Consider the following 23,992-nt stretch of genomic DNA (forward strand, 5'->3'; position numbering starts at 1 on the left):
GTCAGTTTATGGAAGTGTTTTACCGCCATGAAGCGGTTGAACAAGGACAGATCGAGAACGGGCCTGGCTCCTCACGTCTTCTTCAGAACCAGGAAGTAGAGGGAGCAGAATCCTGAGTTTTCCTCGCCTTTCTGAACCCTGGAAATTGCTTCCTTTTCCAGGAGTTCCCTCAGCTCTGATCTAAGGGCAAGATAATTATCTGATGATGTCAGTTTGGTTACCACAATCCCCTCAAATGGCGGAGGACGAGACCGAAAATGAAGCTTGTGACCACGATATACAATGTTGTGAAACCATGCGCTCGTGTTGCAGATTCGTACCAATTCTTGCACATTTTGAGAGAGAGGACACGCATGCATGAGCCATAGCTGAACCCTACCGCCGTCGCCGCGTTCGCCTGGACGGCACACATGCACAGGAGATGTGTTGTGTGCAGAGACGTGCGGCAAATAAGCGGAGGAAACATTTTCCTCGTTAGCGTGTTGTTTGTGTCAGGGGCAAACCAGCAAGAGGCTGTAGCTAACCCACTGCAAACTTTAACTGAATGTCCAGTAGGAAGGAATGCATTACGTGTGGGAAACGTGTCTGAAAACTGAGTGCTCATCAGAACCATATGAGGAGAAACATTGTTCAAACATCATGCCAGAATGCCTTGAACACAACTTAATGTGGAATCAAAAGGAACACGAACATGAACATCACCACACGTCTCCCCGAGTCATTGCCTTTGTCTTTTAGGAAACTGCTCTTGGTACTGGCTCTGCCAGACAGGAGCTAGAGGTCTCATTCTGTGACGCCGCTGCCATTGGGCCAGCAGTTGCAGAGAAGGAGGAGCAGCAGCAGGTTGTGAGGGTTGGGGCTGGAAGGAGCCCTGTCCAGAAGGTCGCCTGTAGCGGCCCCGTTGGGCACGGCAGTCTTCCCACATCCTGGGTCTGCTGGCGGTGCGTCGGCTGGTGTTTGGTTGGACCAAGTCACACACAGTAGGGGAGAGTTCTGTGTCTATGGCGCTGGTAATACGAGGCCCAAAAGCCTAAGCTTCTACTTTTATGATGGGAGTGTAAGTAGTCGCCTCTGTCAGCGCGCCCCAGGGCAGCTGTGGCTACATCGTAGCTCATCACCATCAGTGTGTGAATGTGTGTGTGAATGGATGAATGATACACTGTAGTGTAAAGCGCTTTGGAGTCCTTACTCTGAGAGGCGCTATACAAGTGTGGGTCATTTGTCATTTAAGTAGAGATAGGTGCCTTCAGCTTGGATGGTTCCAGGTAGGAGCCGTTCCAGTAGTCCATAGCAGTCGGGAACCGGGGTTTGGACACCGGGTCTGGGAGCACCAAACCAGCCCGTGAAGTCGGCCGACTCCGATGGCGCCAGGGTGGGAACTGTCAGACCTTTGTTTTCAGCGGCCAATGCTACGAGGGACGGCAGTTCCTGTAGCAAAGCCCGAATGGTGGGAGGAGGAGTGGATGAAGAGAACTGGAAGTCATGACCCATGTCTCATCCGAGAGTGGCTTGTTGGCCTGACTCAAAGGCCTCGAAGAGAGAGGAAGCTAAGCTGAAGGGCTTGTTGTTTGAAGGCCCAGCCAAGTCTGAGTCGGCCGACCCAAACCCAGGGGCAAGAATCTCCATTGGAGGTTCTGAAGAAATGGCCTCGACAGCAGAGGAGACCTCTGCGTCCACAGTGAAGAACTCCACGTGTCGGGCTTTTTCTTCTGAGGAGATGAGGGCACAAAAAGCACACGAAGCCTGCGGAGTCAGCACAAGGCGCGCTTAGCCCCCAAGCAGGTGAATCATCTTGGATGAAAATCCTCGAGCGATATGCGTCCCATGGAGCAAGCTGAACACAGGTGGACTGTGTCGCTAGACATGTTAGCTAAACAAGCGACAAGATGCTTTCATAAGGGTCAGGATGGGACCTGCCACAGGCTCTTCAATGATTGGATAAGGAAGTAAGGAATTATCCAAATATCATTGCCTTAAAGGGCGGAGCTATACTACATAGAACTGAATCTGAACACTTACAGTTTGGTTCTAAAATGAGTCTTAAACTGATTTTTAATCTGCTTATTGATGTTGTTTCTTTGATCGCCGTTGACCGAGTCCAGTTGCAGGTTAGTTACCCATGGTAGATTTTGTTTCCCCTGCATTGGTCACTGGTGTTATGTCCTTCCCTCTCTTACAAAAACATAACCCTCAGCCTAACTCTTACCTTAACCATTCAGTGACCAAAAATGTATGTTTTGCACAATAATAATTGATGAAAGAACTCTGTGGGATGATTTTTATGTTTGTTATAGGGTTATGATTAATGTAAAGGTTAGGTTAAGGGTTACGCGCATTTCAACTTGTGGTTGTGTGGATGCGAGTGTCGCGGGGGCAACAGAAATTGACACAACGCCACGCGCGCCCGACGCAGGGGAAACGATTTCTACCGGGAACATCGGGGAAACCAACTCGTCGTCTTCCTATGCTTATCCGGGTCCAGGTCACAGGGGCAGCATCCCACCTGAGTGAAGTTGGCCCCCGCACCTTCTTCAAATCCAACAAAAGTGGTATCAAACCATTGTGCTACGTTTGTGCTGCACAAATGTTGCACAATGGTTTGATACCACTTTTGTTGGATTTGAAGAAGGTGGGGGGGCTGGTTGACCTTTTGACCTTTACATTTTCATTAATATCTTCAAGACAGAAGCAGCACAAGCGACAATTTTAGCAGCACAAACCAGCACAAACGTAGAGCAGTTGATTGACCCCAGTTTTGTCTGATTCCATTAATGTGGGGGGGCTGGTTGACCTCTGATGACCTCTAGAAATTTTTATTAATATCTTTAAAATGATAGTAGCACAAACGAAAAATTTTGCAGCACAAACGTAGCACAATGGTTTGATACCACTTTTGTTGGATTTGAAGAAGGTGGTGGTGGTGGGGGGGGGGGGGGGGGGGGGCACTTCACTCAGGTACCCAACTAGGGAGCTCCAGACCGTCCCCTCCACGGCCACCTCCACCAGCTCCTCCGGCAGGACCCCAAGGCGTTCCCGGACCAGATTGGAGATGTAACCTCTCCAACGTGTCCTGGGTCAACCCGGGGGTCTCCTGCCGGCAGGACATGCCCGAAACACCTCCCCAGGGAGGCGTCCAGGAGGCATCCTGACAAGATGCCCAAACCACCTCAACTGACTCCTTTCGATTCGGAGGAGCAGCGGTTCTACTCCGAGTCCCTCCCGAATGTCCGAGCTCCTCACTCTATCTCTAAGGCTGAGCCTGGCCACCCTACATAGGAAACTCATTTCGGTTGCTTGTATCCGCGTTCTCGTTCTTTCAGTCATTGCAAAGCTCATGACCATAGGTGAGGATTGGGACGTAGATCGACCGGTAAATCGAGAGCCTGGCTTTCTGGCTCAGCTCCCTCTTCACCACGACAGATCTGCTCAGTGTCCGCATCGCTGCAGACCCCGAACCAATCCGCCTGTCGATCTCCCGATCCCTCCTACCCTCACTCGGGAAAAGTGACTACCGGGGAAAACTACTTTACTACAACTCATGTCAGGTCAGGTCAGGTCACACCCTTCTGACGGACTTTACCAGCCTTTGCTCCTGTCTGGTTTCGAACTTTTTCCGGTCCTGTCTCCGGTGTGTCTGCCCGGTGAGACCGAGCCTGGAGTCCGCTCGTCTGGGATCAATTTGTGGGCGTTTCTGTGTTATCAGACAGAATGATGGGCATTTGCAGCAGAACTGCGGTGAGTGACGTTCAGCTAGCTTTTGTTTCAGTAGCTCTTTTACTCCGCTAAAGCTAACTGTTTTGGATCACCTGGCTTCATTTAAATGTTCCATTCCTTTGTTGTCATGCGTTTATAGAATCTAATGTTTTTTATTTCATGTTTTCCAACTTAAACTGAGCGGCGAAGTTAGCTAACTGTTAGCAAAGTTAACATGAAAGTGAACGGAGCTAGTTAGCTTCAGTGGCTAACAGGCTAACAACGGGGTCAAAGGTGAGGTTAAAGTTAACCCAGAATCATAAACATTCACTCATAACGGAAACATATTTAAAGTTATCGACCAGGACCTGTTGTTGCTAGGTTATAAAAGCAAACTAAAGAACATTTAATACCCAGTTTATGACTCATTTGTCCCACTGAGTTTCTTAAACCTAATTTCTCTTCGGGATTAATGACGTTTTCTTGGATTTTAGTTTTGTTCTGGACTTTTATAATCAAGTATAATAAATACTTGGAGGATTTTTTTCTGCAAATTTTTTTTTATGTGGGATGTTTTCTTCCGTTTGTGGTTTTAAGAATTCAAACATTTACCATTTATAAATATAATAAATGTTTATAACCTTTTGACCTGCAGGTCAGCGACTTGGTGGATCACGTGTTAGTCTGTAGATTCAAGCTCTAAACTTAACTTAAAAATAAATGGACTTAAACACAGTTTTAAATCTAAGAATGTTTAAATAAAAAGTTTAATTACCTTACAATATTGTGATCAACCCTCATCGTCTCTAAATAATAATAAAAAAAGGCAAAACCAAAGTTTTCAAAGCTTTAAAGGGTTAAAGTTTAATTGTATTAAAACGTTTGACCCAGATATTGATCCAGGTCATGAGCTGGACGTCCTTCATCAGACCTGCTGATGATTTATATCACCTCTGTGTGATTGAACTTTAACCTTTACCTGAACCTAGGTTTGTTCTCTGAAGACAAAATCCAGATCAAACCTTCAGAATGGTTTTGATAGAATTAAGTTGTAACAAATTCACCAGTTAATCAGATTAATTTAATTCTAACAGAATTATAATCATCAGATCATTTCATCTCCTGATTAAAGTTGACTCTTGTGTTTAATCTGGAAAGGCGGGGATGGCGAAGACGTGTGGATTAGTGCGACTGCGACACCTGGTGAAGCCAGTCTCAGCGACTCGGGTCTCTGGCCGGTACCTGACCCACCAGAGGGGGCTACCGTGTCTGCCTGTGCCCCCGCTGCAGCAGACCTGTGAGCGCTACATCTTGGCCCTGGAGCCCATCGTGGAGGCCGATGAGCTGACCCACACTAAGGAACTCGTTCAGGAGTTCCAGAAAACCGGAGGAATCGGAGAACATCTGCAGAAAGGCCTGGAAAAGAGAGCACAGAGCTCTGAGAATTGGGTAAGTCCACGTCCCGTGTGTCACTGTTGCAGGTGTGCAGTCCCAACTCTAACCCTGCAGCTGCAGGCTGGTCCAGGATTCGGTTCTGGAAAGACCCGGTCCTCTAGAGCTGAACTCAGACCTGTTTCACCTGGACCCATGTGGTCCAGTGCCCTAAAGCCTGGTAGAAAAGAAGCAGCTGCGTTCAGGTCTGACTGCAAATGATGGAGAGGTCCAGACCCATTTACACACCTGCAGTAGTTTGGTCTGGAGCTGATCCTGTCCAGAACTCCTGGTCCTGGTTGGTTCTGGATGAGCAGTTCTCTGGACTTTGTTTATTTTTCAGCTTTTCTCTCTCTTTTTTGTTTTTGAGTTTATAAAAACATCCAACTAAACAAACCTGATTTTAGGATCATTTTAAAACTGACGTCAGCACCTGGCTGTGTGGTTCAGGCGCCCTGTGTGACTCTCTTCCTCTCCGTTAAACTCAAACTCAACTCAAACTTGGTTTATAGAGCACTTAATCATGCAACTCAAAGTGCTTAACAAGTTAAAAAGGCCCCACACACCCACATTCCCTCCCATCCCCAGAATTTTATAAACAGTTTGACAATAAAAACCCCTTCTCAACACTCCTCCTCCTGCACACATGCACATGCATGACCCCCCCTCCCCATGGAAAAAACACAATGGGCTGAGATTAGATAAGCCAGACCAGCTAAGATAAGGATAAGGAAACGCCATCAGGGGAGCCATCTGCCCCGACAGCAGCAGATCCACGGCACCGACACAGGGCGCCCAGGGCAGGGAGGGCGGAGACCCCCCCACCTCCGCCCAGGCACACCGGGAAAGCACCCAGGCCACCACAGCCGACCACCGCCGCCGGGGCAGAGGGCTCCCACAGAGGAAACACTGGAAAAAGGTTAAATTAAGGTTAAAATATAAAATCATAAGAGCTAAAATGAGAATTGTAATATAAAAGTTATATAGATTTTTAAATAATGTTGATCATAAATCTATGGTAAAAACTGTTTAAAAAGCACGTATAAAGAAAGAATACATCAAATAAATAGATAAATAAACTAATTAATTCATTCATTAATTAAAAAAGTGAGCGTATTCAGTTAGAAGCTAAGCTAAAAAGATGAGTCTTGATTCTGTTTCTAAAAACATGAACGTTCTCTGCGGCCCTGAGGTCCCCTGGCAGCTCGTTCCAGAGGCGAGGACCGTAGTACTGGAAGGACGCCTCGCCGTGAATATGAGTCCTGACTTTAGGGATGACAAGGAGACGGCTGCCAGAGGAGCGCAGAGACCGCGTGGGTTCATACGGCAAAAGCAGTTCTGAACGACAGGAAGGCCCAAGACCGTTAAGACACTTAAAAACCGTTAAAAGTATTTAAAAATCGACCCTGAAACATACGGGGAGCCAATGCAGCGATTCTAAAACTGGAGTGATGTGCTCCCGCCTCCTGGTCTTCGTCAGGACACGTGCTGCTGAGTTTTGTAGAAGTTGTAGACCTGAAATCCTCTTTTTAGGAAGAGCAGAAAGCAGGGCATTGCAGTAGTCTAGTCTACTGGTGATACAAGCATGCAGCAGCGTCTCCGTATCGGCCCGAGAGAGAACGGGGCGGACTCTGGCGATGTTCTTTAGATGATAAAAACCTGTTTTGGTGATGTTTTTACCCACGTGATGATTTACGAGACCCCTGATCTCAGGTCTGTGCTCGTGTCTCTGCAGCTGTCTCAGTGGTGGGTTCAGGTGGCTTATCTAGACTTCCGGATGCCGGTGGTGGTCCACTCCAGTCCGGGCTTGGTCTTGCCTCGCATGGACTTCACTGATAAGCAGGGTCAAATCAGGTCAGCCGTCTAGCCTCTGAACACTAAATCTGGTCTGAGATCAGCTTTGGGATGTTGTGGGTAATAATCAGACCAGATGGGTGTTTAACCAACAGTCGGACCTGGTTCTGGTTCTGATAGCTGTCCATTTGTCATCACTACAGATGTTTAAGATGATTTCCTGTCTCTGTTCCTTTTATAAAGCGTTTTTCCCACTTAAGGCCTTCATTATAAACAAATCCTTTAAAATTCCACAAAGAATTCCCTTTTTAAGCTGAAAAAGGACAAATGTTCCTACAGGATGGAATAACGGACCTTTTTCCTTTTCAGCTTTGCCGCTAAACTGATCGCCGGCGTTTTGGACTTCAAAACGATGATCGATAAGTGAGTAACTCCAGTTTCACCTCAGAAGTTAAAATGAACGAGTGAATTAAAGGAGCGCGGTGCCATGTGAATTCCTGATGCAGATCATGGGTCTGGTTGAACATGCCGGAGGGTTTTCTTCACAAACACCAGACCTCCGTCTTGATTCCTGATGTGCTCTCCTCAGTGAAACTCTTCCGGTGGAGTACATGGGGGGGAAGCCTCTGTGCATGAACCAGTACTACGAGGTCCTGTCCTCCTGCCGTGTCCCCGGGGTGAAGAGGGACTCGGTGGTGAATCACGCCAAGAGCTCGCCGCCTCCCAGACACATCACGGTGGTCCACAACTTCCAGGTGAGGAATGCTGCTGGTGACATCACCACATGTTGGCTCAGAGAAGTCCAGGGTAGAGCCTGCACCCGAGGGGGTGGAGCTCCAGCCCGACCCGGGGTGTTCCTCCCAAAACTGGTGCGGGAATATGAAAGGGAATCTAGAAAACTAGCGGATTACAGGAACCACCTCCATTTCAACCTGAGTTGAATCTGGGACTCTCCACCATTTGACCTTAGAACTGAAGAAGCCTCTCGGATGAGAGGTGAAACGTCTTCAAGCAACTCAAACAAGTCCAGACGCTTTTCTTTCAAAGCTCCTTAGACTACAATGACCTGGATGACTGAGAACCTTCACAGACAGCATTCATGCAGCTTTTTTTTCTAACAGAGCGTATTTTTCGAGCGGCAGATGAAATTTACGAACACTATATTAATTGGATGCGTTTGTAAATTTAATCTGCTCTGAAAACGCGCTCTTGTGCAATTAGAAAAAAAAGCAGCGTTCTAGTTTTCTAACTGCAGATTAAATAAACGCCCCCAATTATTATAGCGTTTGTAAATTTAATCTGCCGCTCTGAAAATGCGCTCTCCAGTTAGAAAAACCCAGCAATGAATGCTGTAAGTTTTTAACTGCAGAACGAATTTATTCACAGAAAAACAGAATGCTGCCGTTTTCATGAGAATAAACGAATGTTTCTGACATATCAAAGTGGACATAAAATGGCGTATGAGAACAGGGGCACATGTTTCAATCAGCTGTTTGAGAATTTGTTTATATCGGCGCATTTATGAACCACACACACCTTAACTGAGCTAACGGTGCGTGAGAAGCAGGCAGGTGCTGCTGCGTTCAAGTGTTTCAGTTTTTTTATGAATTCAATTAAAAATAAAGGCCCGTGTCCGAGGTAATTAGGTCGTTGGCCCGAAGCCCGGGCCGACCCGCGGGCCTAGGGCTCCAGTGCAGGGCTCTAGTCCAGGGGTAGCAGGTCCAGATTGAGATGGCGCTCGCGCGGGTGCACGCTGCGAGCTGCTCGTCCTCTTTATGCAGTGGTACCTTGCTTTTTACTGGCTTTTATTGGCTTTTATTGGCTTTTATGCATTTTTGTTGTCACGTCACCTATTTTGTAATTTGTATTGCTTTTATTTTTGATTTATTCACTATATTTACCTTCAACTGAACCATGTTCAGCGCTTTGGGCTTCCTGACAGGGTTGCGGAAGGCGCTTTATAAAGAAAGCTTTGATTGATTGAATGATTGATAGATAGCGTCCCTGTGAGGACTCGGCCTGACGGGGAAATCATAAAAACTGACCGAGGCCAGCGGCGTTTTCTCTCCACCTTTATTGGGTTCCTACAGGTTCTTGGGTTCCTTGGAGGTGGATCTGAAGCTGGTAGCTGCCTAGGGCTGAGTGCGGTTGGAAAAAATTCACGCTGCAATAAGAAAGCAGAAGAATTTTCATCCGAAGACTTGAACAGACCTTTAAGTCCTGCTGCACCCCCGTGTGGTTGACAATAAACCCGTTGGCGTTTTCTGTTCCGCCGCGGTAAATCACGTTCTTCTGATGTAAAAATCAACACTTTTCTCAAACCGATCAGAGATCAAACGTCCAACTCACTGTTAGACTCCCAGCAGGACACGTGTTCGTTGTCATGGCGATGGTCAGACGTTAACATCGAGAAGCTCCCTTTAAGAGCAGGAGAATCCACTTCCATGGGACAAAGGAGAGGACTCGTCTAGAGTTCATTCAGACTGTAGGAACCCTGCCTCTAACCCAGTGCTTTGACCTTTAACCCCTGGCTCTCCCACCAGTTCTTTGAGCTGATGGTGTACAACAGCGACGGGACTCCTCTGACGACAGATCAGCTCAGCGTTCAGCTCCAGAGGATCTGCAGCGCCTCGCCAGAGGCCGACACGGATCGCGTTGGACTGCTCACCACTCTGCATCGAGACACCTGGGGCAGAGCGTACCTCAAGCTGATCTCAGGTGAGCAGTTCTGAACAAAACTAGAGAACGTTTCTAATCCTGAAGACTTTCTCTCCGAACGGGAACGAGACCTCATCTGTTTTCTGCTTCCAGACAAAACCAACAAAGAGTCGGTCACCTCCATCCAGAGGAGCATCTTCGCCTTGTGCCTCGACGGAGCGATGCCTCGTGTGTCTGATGACGAGTACCGCAGCTGCGCCGCGGTCCAGATGTTACACGGAGGAGGCAGCGACTGGAACAGCGGGAACCGCTGGTTTGACAAGACGCTGCAGGTGACCTGCTCAGGTGTAGTAGGATCTAGAACCATCTTTAGGAGGCTCCGGTACCAGATCTGCTGGGAGTTGTAGTTCTTTTCTGTAGGCAACATGGACGATTATCATCATTACTGTTGTTACGATAGATCATCCCAGACTGCACCACCCTTGTGAAATGGGTCTCTATTTAAAACAACTTTATTGAACAAAGAGCAACAACATGAGGACACATGAAGTGTACTTACACAAACAGCCATGGGTTTCCACCAGCTCCTGCCTACGCGCACGCCTCCAGTCCGGGTCACTTCAGGGACCAACCGAGTACCTGCCTTGGGGTGTGTACTCTGATATGGCCCAGTAGAATCACTGGGCGGGGCTTGTGGTTAACTCAATGCTGATTGGTTCTAATTCAGTTGGACAACAATTGGAAGAGCTGCTGGTGAAGCAGAACGGAAGAAGAAAACGCAGATTTGAAGTGGCTGTTTCTAAATTCCCAACGCTGAACAACCCGGCAGAACCCCCCCCCCCAACACACACACACACACAATGCCATGATGTGTTATGTCGGGGATCGGCAACCCGCGGCTCTTCCATCCATCTGATGCGGCTCTCTGTGCTTGTAAAATAATGAATGGATATTTAAATAAAATGCTTTATATTTTACTGCATTAATTTTACATCTGTATGCCAATTCTAAATGTAAAGATTGTCTGCGTAAACCTGAACAGGTCCAACTCGGTCTTACTGTGAGACCGGGTTGACGCGTCACGCTTGTGCGTAATCATATCGGCGCTTCCTGAGCTGACGAGGATGTGAGATTCTGGGATTCTCCTCAGACGGCTCCTGGATGCGTCGCCACATTGGAGACAGGAACAAGCGCTATTCAGCCAAAGTTTCATAATCAGGGAACATTTTCTAAGTGACAAGTCTCGCTTCAGTGGGAGGAATCTTCCCGCATGCGCTCTGGTTCTGCGACGCACTCCAAGCCCCTCTCCACATCTTCAGCTCGCTGTGGACCTTATGTAGTACACGCTGACAGCGAGCTGCGCTGAGCAGTGTCCAGCTCAGTTGTTCAGATGGGAATCTTTTCTTGGGTGATTTAGCTACATCTGCGATGTGCGAAACAAATAAAATGTCAGTTCGTCTGCATGCGTCGGGATAATTCTTTCTATTCTTTCTCCGTCAAAATAAACGGTCAAATACGGGAACTATCCAGTCAACACAAGCCCTGCTTTTAACTGTTCTGTTTTCTTGTGAAAATTGTTGCAAAGAGATATAATTAAACTTGATTAACACCAGAGCCAGGTGCACTGCGCCGTTATCTCCGTCGCTGTAAATGAGGGAAAAACAAAATGATGGGGTCCTTTTCTGACCTTCCCCACCTACAAAGTTTAATTACAACAATCAAACGTGACAGAGCCTGGATTTGTATTCTGAACAGTCTAAACATGTTTTAAAAAGAAACGTATGACAAAAGTGGCACCTGCTCAGTAAAACCACCAACAGGGTGAAAAATATCTAAATATTGTAGCAGAGACGGGCTACAATTTCTGGATTCATTTTATATAAATCGTTTTATTTATTATCTTCTTATGAAAGATAGCTTTGATGTACACGAGCCACCGGTACTGGCTGCTGTCACCTGTTGTGATTGGTTAAAGCAGCTCTCTGCTGTCTGAGGGTAGGCCCCGCCCACAACACCGCGGCTGCTGTGGCTCCCGGTGTTTTCTTTACTGTGGGAAACGGGTAATAATGGCTCTTTGATGGGAACAGGTTGCCGACCCCTGTGTTATGTGGTCCCCTGCAAAGTGTCGTGAAAAACGACAGTTCTTCTGGTCATTGAACGTCGCTTTTACCGACCTCAGCCGCTCGCCCCGTCCCTGAAGCGAACGTCACGGCGTACTTTTACAGAATAAAACTGTTGTTGATCTTCTTGGATCCGTAACGTCACTGAGAGGGAGGGGACGGCATATTTTCCCTGTCAGCGCCCAGAAAGTTCCCAGCACTTCTGCAGTGGAAACGCAGTCATTTATGAGTGGTATTTCGAGAGCTGTTTTGTTGAGTCTGGTAGTCGCTTTAGTAATGAGCTGGTTAGTGTGCGAGTGGCGTTCCCGTAGAGCGACGTCATCGACCGGCGCCGGGCTCCCGAGCAGATCTGATACTGATGCCAGGACCTTCCAACAGACAGGGCGGGAGCAGAGGGTCAAGCTGGAGGACAGTTTCAAAGTTTCTGTCTCAACTTTTTTTCAGTTCATCGTTGGTGAAGATGGAACGTGTGGGGCGAACTACGAGCACGCTCCAGCTGAAGGCCCGCCCATCGTGGCTCTGATCGACCATGTGGTGGAGTACACGTAAGGGTTAGGTCCATCAGAGGCTCTAGAAACATCTGGATGAACTTTGATAAAATTCAGACAGCGTCTACAGATTAAGAGTCAGTCTCATTCAAGATGGCCGCCTCAGCTCATCAGCATTAGCAAACTAATTCCATGTTGTCGTTCTTTTTTAAAACACAAACGGTTCCGTTACCTGTTTTTTCGCTACGTTTCGTCTGCGGCTGCAGACTTCCTCAGAGCTGACGCTGATGGTGGCGTCACTTCCTTCTCCGTTTATCTGCGGGCAGCAGAGGACGTTGTCGCCCTCTGCTGCCCGCTCTCCTCTCTCCGACGATGCAGTCCCATGCGTGGTCCAGCGTGTAAACTCCATCGTCCCTGTTCATGGTCCCACATCCACGTCTCCTTATCTCGATAGCTTCTTTTATCCATCTTCTGTATTTCTGTTGTTCGGTGTTTATGACCCTTGTGTTGTCCCAGTCCATGACATGGGTTTCTCTTGTGCAGTGATCTGTTACGGCTGACTTCTTTATTGTACTTCCTGCTTCTTCTTTTGCTGCTCTTGTGTGTCTTCGACTAGTTTCTTTCTCACACTCCTTTCTGTGTTCTATTGTTCGTGTGTTGAGTCGGCGTCCGGTTTCTCCTACGTATGTTTTATTGCAGAGTTTGCATGGGATTTTGTAAACGACTCCACATTTAAGTCCAGCTGGTATCTTGTCTTTTGGGTGCACTAGTCTGTTTCTAACTGTTGTGTATGGTGTTGTTGGTGTGTTTATGTTGTGTTTTTTTCATTGTTGCTCTTATTTTTTCTGTTATGCCTCTGATGTATGGTAGGGTCATCACTGGTTTTGGTTCTTGTCTTTCTGGGTTTCTGCTTCTTTGCTTTGGTTGTTCTTTTCTTTCTGTTGTTGTTTGTTGTTTTCCTTTGTTTATCGCCCATGTCGGGTATCTGCAGGTCTTTAAAGCGTGTTGTATGTGTTTGTCCTCTTGTTTACGGTCTCTTTCTTCTGTTACCATGTTTGCTCGGTGATATAATGTTCTGATTACTTCCTGTATGTAGGAAACCAACACACACGGACCAATATCTATTATGGACATCAGAACACCCCACCATACACAACATGTCAGTAATCCTGGGGCTGGGACCCCGTTCTCCCCCAGAGAGCAGCCGCCTCACACGCTCATCACTGTTGCAGCACAGGTGGGAGGGAGACTGAGGGAGTGAAGAGTACATTGACTCCTTCCGTTGATGACCTTGCCAGGCTAAGATCGCCAATCTGAAGGGGGGGTTGGGACTTCACAGCACCTGTCTGCATTCCTTCACGGAGGTTTTCTCTCCTCGCAGCTCAGGGCGCCAGATTCAGATAAGAAGAATTCTTTGGGTCAGGCGGAGATAATTTTCTCTAAACGGATCGTTCCAGTCTCTCAGTAAATCCAGTTTTTGGGTTCAAACTTGCCCGTACCGTGCAGCGTCTTTCTCCGGGATCACATCCGTTTCACGCACAAACACCGGGATCGCAGCTAGAACTGCGCTTCGCCTCGAGTGACGTCCTAGTCTGACTCGTCTCCACACAGCTGAGGCGTTCCATGGGTACGGGTTGCACTCCAGTCGCCCCCGACTTCCCAATTTTCCAAAATACCAGAAATCGTCCCGGTCCAAACAGAAGAAATCCAGTTATCAGGATCAGGGACAGCAGATCCAGTAGTTTTCCATCTTGATGCTAACGTGATGAAGGTTTCCCACCCCCATATTTCTTCTCCTGAATCAGGAGGAAGCCTGAGATGGTTCAGTCTCCCGCCTCGTCTCTGCCGCCGCCTCTTAAACTCCAGTTCAGCGTCACACCTGAGATACGGAAGAACATTGAAGAGGCCGAACGCAGCATGAACAGGTGAGAGCAGCCTTCCTTAACCACAAAGACAGTCTCTCCATCCTAATGTTGTCTCTTCTCAGGCTGGCCCAGGACCTGGACATGAAGGTTACAGTGTTCAAACACTTTGGGAAGAACATTCCAAAAGCCAACAAGATGAGTCCGGATGCGTTTATACAGGTAGCTCTGCAGCTGGCCTACTACAGGTGAGATTATAAAAGGTTTCATTTCATGGAAAATCCACTTTTGGAGCTTTTTACCCTGTGATATCGTCATTTCCTCATGAGAAATACCCCCAAACCCGATTTTGGCTGCATTCATGCATTTTTCTGTCACAGCTACATTTAGGGTTGGGCATCGAGCATCGATTGGAACCGGGACCAACTGTTAGTTTTTCCCGGAATCGTTCAAAGTTTTTATTTCGATTCCTAGAATGCCGACGGAAGAGGAATCCGCGGCCGATCTCCGTGAAAAATAAACCTGACCTGCAAATTGTGATCAACGCTTTCCAGAGCTGATCACACCAGCTGTCTGTGTGCAGCACCGAGTCCCCCCTCCCCCCACCTGGATATAAACAAACGCGTCTGCCGAACTTTTACTCCGTGACGTAAACTTTAAGAGTAAATCGCCTAAAATGCTGCTTGGAAACGACCAAATTCAAAGATCTTGAGAGGCAAGTGCAGCTAAAACAGAAGAAAAAAGTTACTGCTGAGACGGGGAGGCAAACCGGTGCAAAACGGTATGCTAACCTGGCACTAACCTCTAGACTAATAAATCTGATACAGATCAATAGTTGCCTAACACACATATGCTTTTCTGGCCATTACGTGCATCTTTGCAGACAGGACTTGTGGTTTTTACGGCGTACAGTGTACATTTTAGGACATCCTCAGGTGTCAGGCATCAAACCATAGAGACAAGAGAAAAACCATCAGACTTCTGACTAATTAGTGTCAGTCTAAAAGGTCTCAGGAAAAAACCAGCAGACAAAAAGGAATCAGGAAAAACAGCTTCAGGAAAAAAGCTGTCAAACCAAAACATTTTCCTGAAGTCTTTTGGTTGACAACTTTTTCCTCGAAGCTGTTTTCTTGATTCCTTTTTTTTCCTGATGTTTTTTTTTTCTTGAGACCTTTTTGACTGACACTGTTTAGTCAGAAGTCTGATAGGTTTCTGAATAAAACTTAAGGCTTCTTCTCTGTGGGTTATTAGCACACGATCGTTCATATCCGATCCTCTGGTAGGTCTACTGTCTTTTAATCGCGCCCGACGGCCCTTCCTTGGTCAAAGAAAACGGTTAAATGGAACAGACTTGCATCACGTGACCGCGGCTTCCACGGCAGTCACGTAACGTCACGTGACACGGGAGACAACGTTATATTTTATACGTATTAGTTTCAATATAAATATATAACGAGCCTTTTACTTTATAAATTGTGTATATGTTTATTAAATTAAAAATATAAGTGAGTTACTACCCGCTAGCCACCGAAGCTGCAACTACTAAGCAACTAACCAACCATAGATAACTTCTTTGGATCTAAAATAACATTTTAAATTAGCTGACTTACTTTTAAACTTGAAAATTGTCCCCGAAGTAGCTGCCGGCTTCTGATCCGCCGTCCGTTTGAAAATACCGCGGTGTATTCTGGGTAATTTTTGGCTAAGGCTAGGCTACAAGACACCTCCCGTGTATCCTCGCTCAGCTAGCTAAACGGCTAACAAACGGAGAACACGCCTCGGTAGAACATGAACATTGGAACACGTCTTGGCGGCTCCCGATGACGTATCTCCTAGGCAACCGGGGCGGGGCCAAGACATCAAGGCGAGGTTCCTTGGCATTGAGTAACACCTCCGGTCTGATTCAGGATTTAGTTTTGAGTGAAGAGTTTCTGTCATGCCGTTGCCCCCTGCTGCTCAGGAAGGAAAACAGCACCAGCACTCGAGCTTTCTAAAGTTTTATTCTGAATTTGGGAATAATATTTAACCTCTGAGGCGTTACCAGTACCGTATCGGACCGTCTGACGGCTTCTCGTCTGCAGGATGTACCGGACCTGCTGTGCCACCTATGAGAGTGCTTCGCTGCGAATGTTCCGGCTGGGTCGAACCGATACCATCCGATCTGCCTCTAATTCCTCAGCCTCCTTTGTGAAGGCCTTCGACAATCCCAGCAAACAGGTCAGCAGCTTTTTTAACCCAAACCAACCCAACCAGGTCACAACTACTAGCACTCTGATTTTATCTGGGTGTGAAAGTCCCTCACCGCTCATCTGAATAACCAGTTTTCTGTCTGAAATCTGACAGAATGAGTTCTGTTTTCGATCATTTGTTTATTCTGCAGTTTAACCCAAACATCTCAGAACCTGTTGAACCCGTGACCCGTCTCCCTGTTGTCCACAGAACCCAGAAAAGGTGGATTTAATGGAGAGAGCGGTGAGAGCCCATCGATCGTACACCGCCATGGTGAGGATTCACCTGACCGGTTCCAATCCAAACAGGAATAACAACAAACAAAAGAACCCTTCATCTTGGTTTTTGCTGTTAAAGTTTGTAGCTTTTTAGGGTTTGACCTGAAATCAGGTTTTCTGTGTGAGTCAACCTTCGTGGATTCAGGTGTTCCGGTTTACGAGCTGTCCCTGAATGCACCATCACATCCAAGAAAAGTACTAAAGTTTAGAAATTGGAATGTCACCTCTCTGGTGGGGAAGGAGCCTGAGTTGGTGTGTGAGGTTGAGAGGTTCCGACTAGATATAGTCAGACTCACCTCAACGCATGGCTCTGTCTCTGGAACCAGTTTCCTTGAGAGGGGTTGGTCTTTCTACCACTCTGGAGTTGCTCCCACTGAGAGGCGCCGAGCAGGGGTGGGCATACTAGTTGCCCCCCATCTTGGTGCCTGTACGTTGGGGTTTGAATGAGAGGGTAGCCTCCCTCCGCCTACGTGTGGGGGGATGGGTTCTGACTGTGGTCTGTGCTTATGCACCAAACTACAGTTCAGACTACCGACCCTTTTTGGAGACCTTGGAGGGGGTGCTGGAGAGCGCTCCTTCCGGTGATTCCCTCGTTCTGCTGGGGGACTTTAACGCTCACGTGGGCAACGACAGTGAGACCTGGAGAGGTGGGGTTGGGAGGAAGGGCCCCCCCGATCTGAATTCGAGTGGTGTTTTGTTATTGGACTTCTGTGCCAGTCATGGATTGTCCATAATGAACACCTTGTTCAGGCATAAAGTTGTCCATATGTGCTCTTGGCACCACGATACCTTAGGCCGCAGCTCGATGATCGACTTTGTTGTTTATCATCTGACCAGCGGCCGCATGACTTGGACACTCGGGTGAAGAGAGGGGCGGAGCTTTCAACTGACCACTACCTGGTGGTGAGTTGGCTCATATGGTGGGGGAGGATGCCGGTCAGACCAGGCAGGCCCAAACGTATCACGGGGGTTTGCTGGGAACATCTGGCAGAGTCTCCTGTCAGAAGAAGCTTCAGTTCCCACCTCTGACAGAACTTCCAAAATGTTCCGGGGGAGGCGGGGGGCATTGAGTCTGAATGGACCCTGTTCCGTGCCTCCATTGTTGAAGCGGCCGACCGGAGCTGTGGCCGCAGGATCGTCGGTGTCATGGTGGCAACCCCTGAACCCGCTGGTGGACACCGGCGGTTAGGGATGCTGTCAGGCTGAAGAAAGAGTTCTATCAGGTCTTTTTGGCCTGTGGGACTCCAGAGGCAGCTGAAGGGTACCGGCAGTCCAAGTAGAACGTGGCTCAGGTGGTCGTCAAGGCAAAAACCCGAGCATGGGAGGAGTTCGGTGAGACCATGGAGCAAGACTTCCGTACGGCTTCGAGGAGATTCTGGTCCACTATCCGGCGCCTCAGAGGGGGAAAGCAGTGCGCTACCAACACTATCTATAGTGGGGACGCTCTGCTGCTGACCTCTACTCAGGACGTTGTGGATCGGTGGGCAGAATACTTCAAAGACCTCCTCAATCCCACCGACACGTCTTCCAGTGAGGAAGCAGAGTCTGGGGACTTTGGGTTGGCCTCTCAAATCTCTGGTGCTGAGGTCACTGAGGTAGTTAAAAAGCTCCTCCGTGGCAAGGCTCCGGGGGTGGATGAGATCTGTCCGGAGTTCCTTAAGCCTCTGGATGTTGTGGGGCTGTGTTGGCTTACATGGCTCTGCAATATCGCGTGGACATTGGGGGCAGTCCCACTGGACTGGCAGACTGGGGTGGTGGTCCCCTTATTTAAAAAGGTGGACCGCCGGGTGTGTTCCAACTACAGGGGGATCACACTCCTGAGCCTTCCTGGTAAGGTCTATTCAGGGGTTCTGGAGAGGAGGGTCCGTCGGATTGTTGAACCTCAGATTCAGGAGGAGCAATGTGGTTTTCGTCCTGGCCGTGGAACACTGGACCAGCTCTATACCCTTAGGGGGATCCTGGAGGGTGAGTGGGAATTTGCCCAACCAGTCTACATGTGTTTCGTGGATTTGGAGAAGGCATTTGACAGCGTCCCTCGGGGGGCCTGTGGGGGGTACTCCGGGAGTATGGGGTACCAAGACCCTCTGATACGGGCTGTTAGGTCCCTGTATGACCGGTGTCAGAGCTTGGTCCGCATTGCCGGCAGTAAGTCGGGCTCGTTCCCAGTGAGAGTTGGACTCCGCCAAGGCTGCCCGTTGTCACCGATTCTGTTCATAACCTTTATGGACAGGATTTCTAGGAGCAGCCAAGGTGTGGAGGGCATCCGTTTTGGTGGCCTGAGGATCAGGTCTCTGCTTTTTGCAGATGATGTGGTCCTGTTGGCTTCATCAGAACGTGATCTTCAGCTTTTGCTGGAGCGGTTCGCAGCTGGGATGAGAATCAGCTCCTCTAAATCTGAGACCATGGTCTTGAGTCGGAAAAGGGTAGAACACCTTCTCCGGGTCAGGGATGAGGTCCTGCCCCAAGTGGAGGAGTTTAAGTATCTCGGGGTCTTGTTCACAAGTGAGGGAAAACTGGAGCGTGAGATCGATAGGTGGATTGGTGCTGCATCTGCAGTGATGCGGGCGTTGTACCGGTCTGTCGTGATGAAGAGAGAGCTGAGTCAGAAGGTGAAGCTCTCGATTTACCGGTCGATCTACGTTCCTACCCTCACCTATGGTCATGAGCTTTGGGTAGTGACCGAAAGAACGAGATCGCGGATACAAGCGGCCGAAATGAGTTTTCTCCGCAGGGTGGCTGAGCTCTCCCTTAGAGATAGGGTGAGAAGCTCGGTCATTCTGGAGGGGCTCGGAGTAGACCCGCTGCTCCTCCAAATCGAGAGGAGCCAGTTGAGGTGGCTCGGGCATCTGGTCAGGATGCCTCCTGGACGCCTCCCTGGTGAGGTTTTCTGGGCACGTCCAACTGGGAGGAGACTTAAAGGGAGACCCAGGACACGGTGGAGGGACTACGCCTCTCACCTGGTCAGGGAACGCCTTGGGATCCCCCCGGAGGAGCTGGCCCAAGTGGCTGGGGAGAGGGAAGTCTGGGCCTCTCGCCTTAGGCTACTGCCCCCGCGACCCGACTCCGGATAAGCGGATGAAAATGCATGGATGGAAAATGTTGGTTATCGTTGGCATTAGCACTAAGAACGGTGAGTTTAGCGTAGGGTTGAATGATTTTACAAAAATATTCAATCGCAATTTTTCCAGCAGAAATTGCGATTTCGGTTCAATTCACGATTTTCTGCAATCAAAGGTCCAACACTAGCCTGCCAAGCCATCCTGTAGATGAAGTGAAAAGATGGTCTAGATTATAATCTAGTACAACAAATCATTCACGTTAATATTTACTATTTAATCATACAATAAAAACAGTTAAATCTACTAATCTTTTCTCCCATTATTATCTTTTTTATGTGTTTGTGAAGCAACTTGTGATTTTTATCTAGAGGAGCTTTATAAACACATGTTCCACTCCAAACCTGCATGGAGGAGATCTGTAGGTAGAAACAGCTTTTAACTGTATTAAATAACAAAAGCACAGTTTTCCTGCGTTACGGCTTCAGGCTGAAGCCGTCTGACACTTCTTCCTCACTGACGTCAGCTCCGTGAGAGAGACGCACGCATTCTGACACCTTAGCTTGTCTGAGCTAACGTGTGCCGTCAGAAACATTCAGACCATTTTTAAAAGACAAGTTGAGCTTTCAAGTCAACTAAAGCGCGCGACTCTGCTCTCGCGCTGATGAAGCATGAACCACGCTCTAGAAACCAGCCTGAACCTGCTGATGTGGGAGGAGTCTCTCTCTCCCCTACTCAACTACGTTCTCTCTCTCTCTATCCCGGGCTCACCTACGGTGCATTATTATCGGCTCTAGCAGCGCTGTGTGTGGGAACATAAAACAGGGAAATAACCTGAACATGCAGCTCTGGCAGCTGTGGAGTTGGGCTCGGCTCTGGATGGTGCACCCCACCCCCCTCCCCCGCGCTGGCTTTTGCCGCCGCCATAACACGGGGGGGAAACCCAACTCCCAAAAAAAAGTTACACAACTGATCCTGGATCAGTCAAAACAGCTAAAACCGCAGCTTTCACGGTCACGTGATCGTGCTGTTTGAAATCGCAATTTCGGTCCAAAAACGATGGATCGTTCAGTCGTAGTTTACCGTTCTCGCTGGCGTCAATGCGCAAAATGATGGTGAGTTAACGTCAGCGCTCAGCAGTGAGGAGTTTAGGGCTATCCGTTGATTTTTTGGGGCGGCTCTGATCTTGATGTTGTGATTTTCCTGCTGCAGGCGGTCAGCGGGCAGGCCATCGACAGACACCTTCTGGGTCTGAAGATGCAGGCCCTGGAGGAGAATCTTTCAGTTCCTGCCATCTTCAGAGACCCGGCATACGCCAAAGCTCTACATTACCGTCTGTCTACCAGTCAGGTACCAAACCAGAACCTTCCTACAGCGGGACCAGTCCCCTCTAGAAATCCTCTCTAAAACCCAAACTCTCGTCCCGCCTGAAGGTTCCGTCCAAGACCGACTGCGTCATGTGTTTTGGTCCGGTGGTGCCCGACGGCTACGGCGTGTGCTACAACCCCATGGAGGACCACATCAACTTTGCTGTGTCGTCCTTCAACACGTGTGAGGAAACGAGAGCAGCAGACCTGGCGCGCGCGGTGGAGGAGGCGCTGCTGGACATGAGGAGGGTTCTGGACCAAAGTCCAAGATCCAAACTGTGAACGACCTACAAATCCGACCTCCAGACGCAGAGGAAGAGTCCACCGACGTGAGGATTTACGAGCTGGAGACGTTACTTTTCTAATCATGTTGCTGCACTTTAAACCCACTGGGAGGTTCTGTTTGGTTCGGTTTCGTCAATCAGAACCTGATTAATGATGAAGTCGGAGTCTCACTGAAACAATCGTCTGGAAGTTGCAGCTCTGAACTAGAAGATTTTGGTCAGATATTTTAGGAATATTTTCCATAATTTAAGCTTTTTTTTATTAATGAATAATTTAAAACATGTTTAATCTGTAAATGTTTCTGAATTTCTAATGATTAATTTAGACGTTTCATGTCGGTGCCGGTGCCACTCGCGGTGCTGCGGAATCTGGTTCTGGACTCAGTCAGCAGGTTCTGAACTGGTTTCTCTGGGTTTGGACTTGTTTGGCTCGAGCATCCCATCCCGTTCATGTTGGGCGGGAGTTTCTTTCCCTTCAGAATAAAAGCAGAGGCTTGTGTTTTATTTTGTAATCAGCGGGTCCTTTTGATGCTTGTAGCTGATTCTCGTGAGATCAAGATGAGACATTTTGGGCTTCGTAGGAACCTTTGGTTCTACAAAATTTAGGTTTAAATGTTTTTGAGGCTCAGATTTCTGCAGAACGACGGAAATGCCGTCAGATTTCGTTTGATGAAGCTTTTAGGCCAGTTTCTGATGACAGCAGGAGGCGGAGCTCCCGTTAACTCCGGAACAATAAAATCAGACTTTTCTAATCCAGTTTGGTTTCTGTGTCATTTATTATTATTATATGAAAAATTCGACTAAAGTCGTAAGTAAGTCAGGCTCGTTCCCAGTGAGAGTTGGACTCCGCCAAGGCTGCCCATGTCACCGATTCTGTTCATAACCTTTATGGACAGGATTTCTAGGTGCAGCCAAGGTGTAGAGGGCATCCGTTTTGGTGGCCTGAGGATCAGGTCTCTGCTTTTTGCAGATGATGTGGTCCTGTTGGCTTCATCAGAACGTGATCTTCAGCTTTTGCTGGAGCGGTTCGCAGCCGAGTGTGAAGCAGCTGGGATGAGAATCAGCTCCTCTAAATCTGAGACCATGGTCTTGATTCAGAAAAGGGTAGAATGCCTTCTCTGGGTCAGGGATGAGGTCCTGCCCCAAGTGGAGGAGTTTAAGTATCTCGGGGTCTTGTTCATGAGTGAGGGAAAACTGGAGCGTGAGATAGATAGGCGGATTGGTGCTGCATCTGCAGTGATGCGGGCGTTGTACCGGTCTGTCGTGGTGAAGAGAGCTGAGTCAGAAGGCAAAGCTCTCGATTTACCGGTCGATCTACGTTCCTACCCTCACCTATGGTCATGAGCTTTGGGTAGTGACCGAAAGAACGAGATCACGGATACAAGCGGCCAAAATGAGTTTTCTCCACAGGATCTCTGGGCTCTCCCTTAGAGATGGGTGAGAAGCTCGGTCAACCGGGAGGAGCTCGGAGTAGACCCGCTGCTCCTCCACATCAAGAGGAGCCAGTTGAGGTGGCTCGGGCATCTGGTAAGGATGCCTCCTGGACGCCTCCCTAGTGAGGTTTTCCGGGCACGTCCAACTGGGAGGAGACCTAAAGGCAGACCCAGGACACGGTGGAGGGACTATGTCTCTCACCTGGCCAGGGAACGCCTTGGGATTCCCCCGGAGGAGCTGGCCCAAGTGGCTGGGGAGAGGAAAGTCTGGGCCACTCGCCTTAGGCTGCTGCCCCCGCGACCCGACCCTGGATAACCGGATGAAAATGGATGGATGGAAAATATGATCAATGGGTCCTGTGACCTGAACGCAAACTCTTCTGTTAACGTGTTTTCAGAGTAATGAAGCAGTATTAGAACACACACACACAGCCGGATGAAGTAGTTTCCCAGGAATTTCTCCAGAATCCATCAGACTGCCCACATGTTGATACAAACTGAAATTCCATCATTAGTCAGAAAACCGAAACGTTGCTTCGAACCACTCCGCTCGGATCCCGGCAGACAAACCGATTAAAGATTTAAAAACAGCTTTTATAAGCAAACATCACAGTTAAAAGGCACAACAGCTCAGTTCTAAAGGTGAGGTTGTCCAATCAGAGCCTGAAAAATAGTCAAGAGTCATCCGTCCAGCTCAGTGGCCGAGTGGTACAGTGGCCACCCTGGGAATGGGAGATCAGGGTTCAAATCCCGGTCGGTCCAAACCAAAGACTTAAACCACCAAATAGTTCCCGAGCGCGGCCCTGCTGCAGCGCACCGCCCTCCACGGGGAAGGGTCACGTGTGGAGATGTCACTTCTCCAGTGTGAGGATGACTAATGGAACTCTAAATATCCATCCATCTGTTTTATTCCACCTATCCTCTGTCGGGTCACAGAAGTACCGGGTCCAGGAGGGAAACCGTCTACAGGGCAAACAGGATCATGGACCAGAGGCGGCCCTGGAGGAGGCTGGCTCACTCCAGGAACAAGAACTTTCCATCATTTAGGTGTTTGAGGCTTTTTTCATTTCTCCTTTTTTTAAAAAAAACACTTTTAGGTGTGAACTCAGACTTTTATTCTTAGGTCATTTTTTCTGGGATTAAATCAGATTTTGATCAAAACAAAAGGACTGAAACTAAACTGGGAAGTTTTTTTTCCAACTGAATAGTTTCAGTTTTCCTCAGAAGAGTCAGAATGGTGACGGTAAGAACCTGCGGGTCCGGACTTGTGGCCTCCTCCGCTTGTGTAGGGCCTGCCTT

General features: G+C 48.4%; 1 protein-coding gene across 2 annotated transcripts; it reads left to right on the top strand.

Moving 5' to 3' along the window:
* Positions 1-3,504: 3,504 nt before the first annotated feature.
* Positions 3,505-22,016, top strand: crata (carnitine O-acetyltransferase a). Of its 2 annotated transcripts, none has more exons than XM_015943389.3 (14): positions 3,505-3,735; positions 4,852-5,142; positions 6,860-6,978; positions 7,288-7,341; positions 7,508-7,673; positions 9,462-9,636; positions 9,730-9,908; positions 12,141-12,241; positions 13,990-14,109; positions 14,172-14,294; positions 16,128-16,263; positions 16,486-16,548; positions 20,822-20,959; positions 21,043-22,016. In XM_015943389.3, exons 1-14 carry the CDS (start codon positions 3,709-3,711, stop codon positions 21,256-21,258), a joined length of 1,908 nt encoding a protein of 635 aa, XP_015798875.3. In that variant the 5' UTR covers positions 3,505-3,708; the 3' UTR covers positions 21,259-22,016. The 2 variants fall into 2 exon arrangements, with proteins under 2 accessions (XP_015798875.3, XP_015798876.3); XM_015943390.3 differs by lacking the exon at positions 3,505-3,735 and adding an exon at positions 3,895-3,987.
* The last annotated feature ends 1,976 nt before the right edge of the window (positions 22,017-23,992 follow it).

The sequence above is a fragment of the Nothobranchius furzeri genome, chromosome 6 (assembly GCF_043380555.1).
Source record: "Nothobranchius furzeri strain GRZ-AD chromosome 6, NfurGRZ-RIMD1, whole genome shotgun sequence".
Classification (NCBI taxonomy): Eukaryota; Metazoa; Chordata; class Actinopteri; order Cyprinodontiformes; family Nothobranchiidae; genus Nothobranchius; species Nothobranchius furzeri.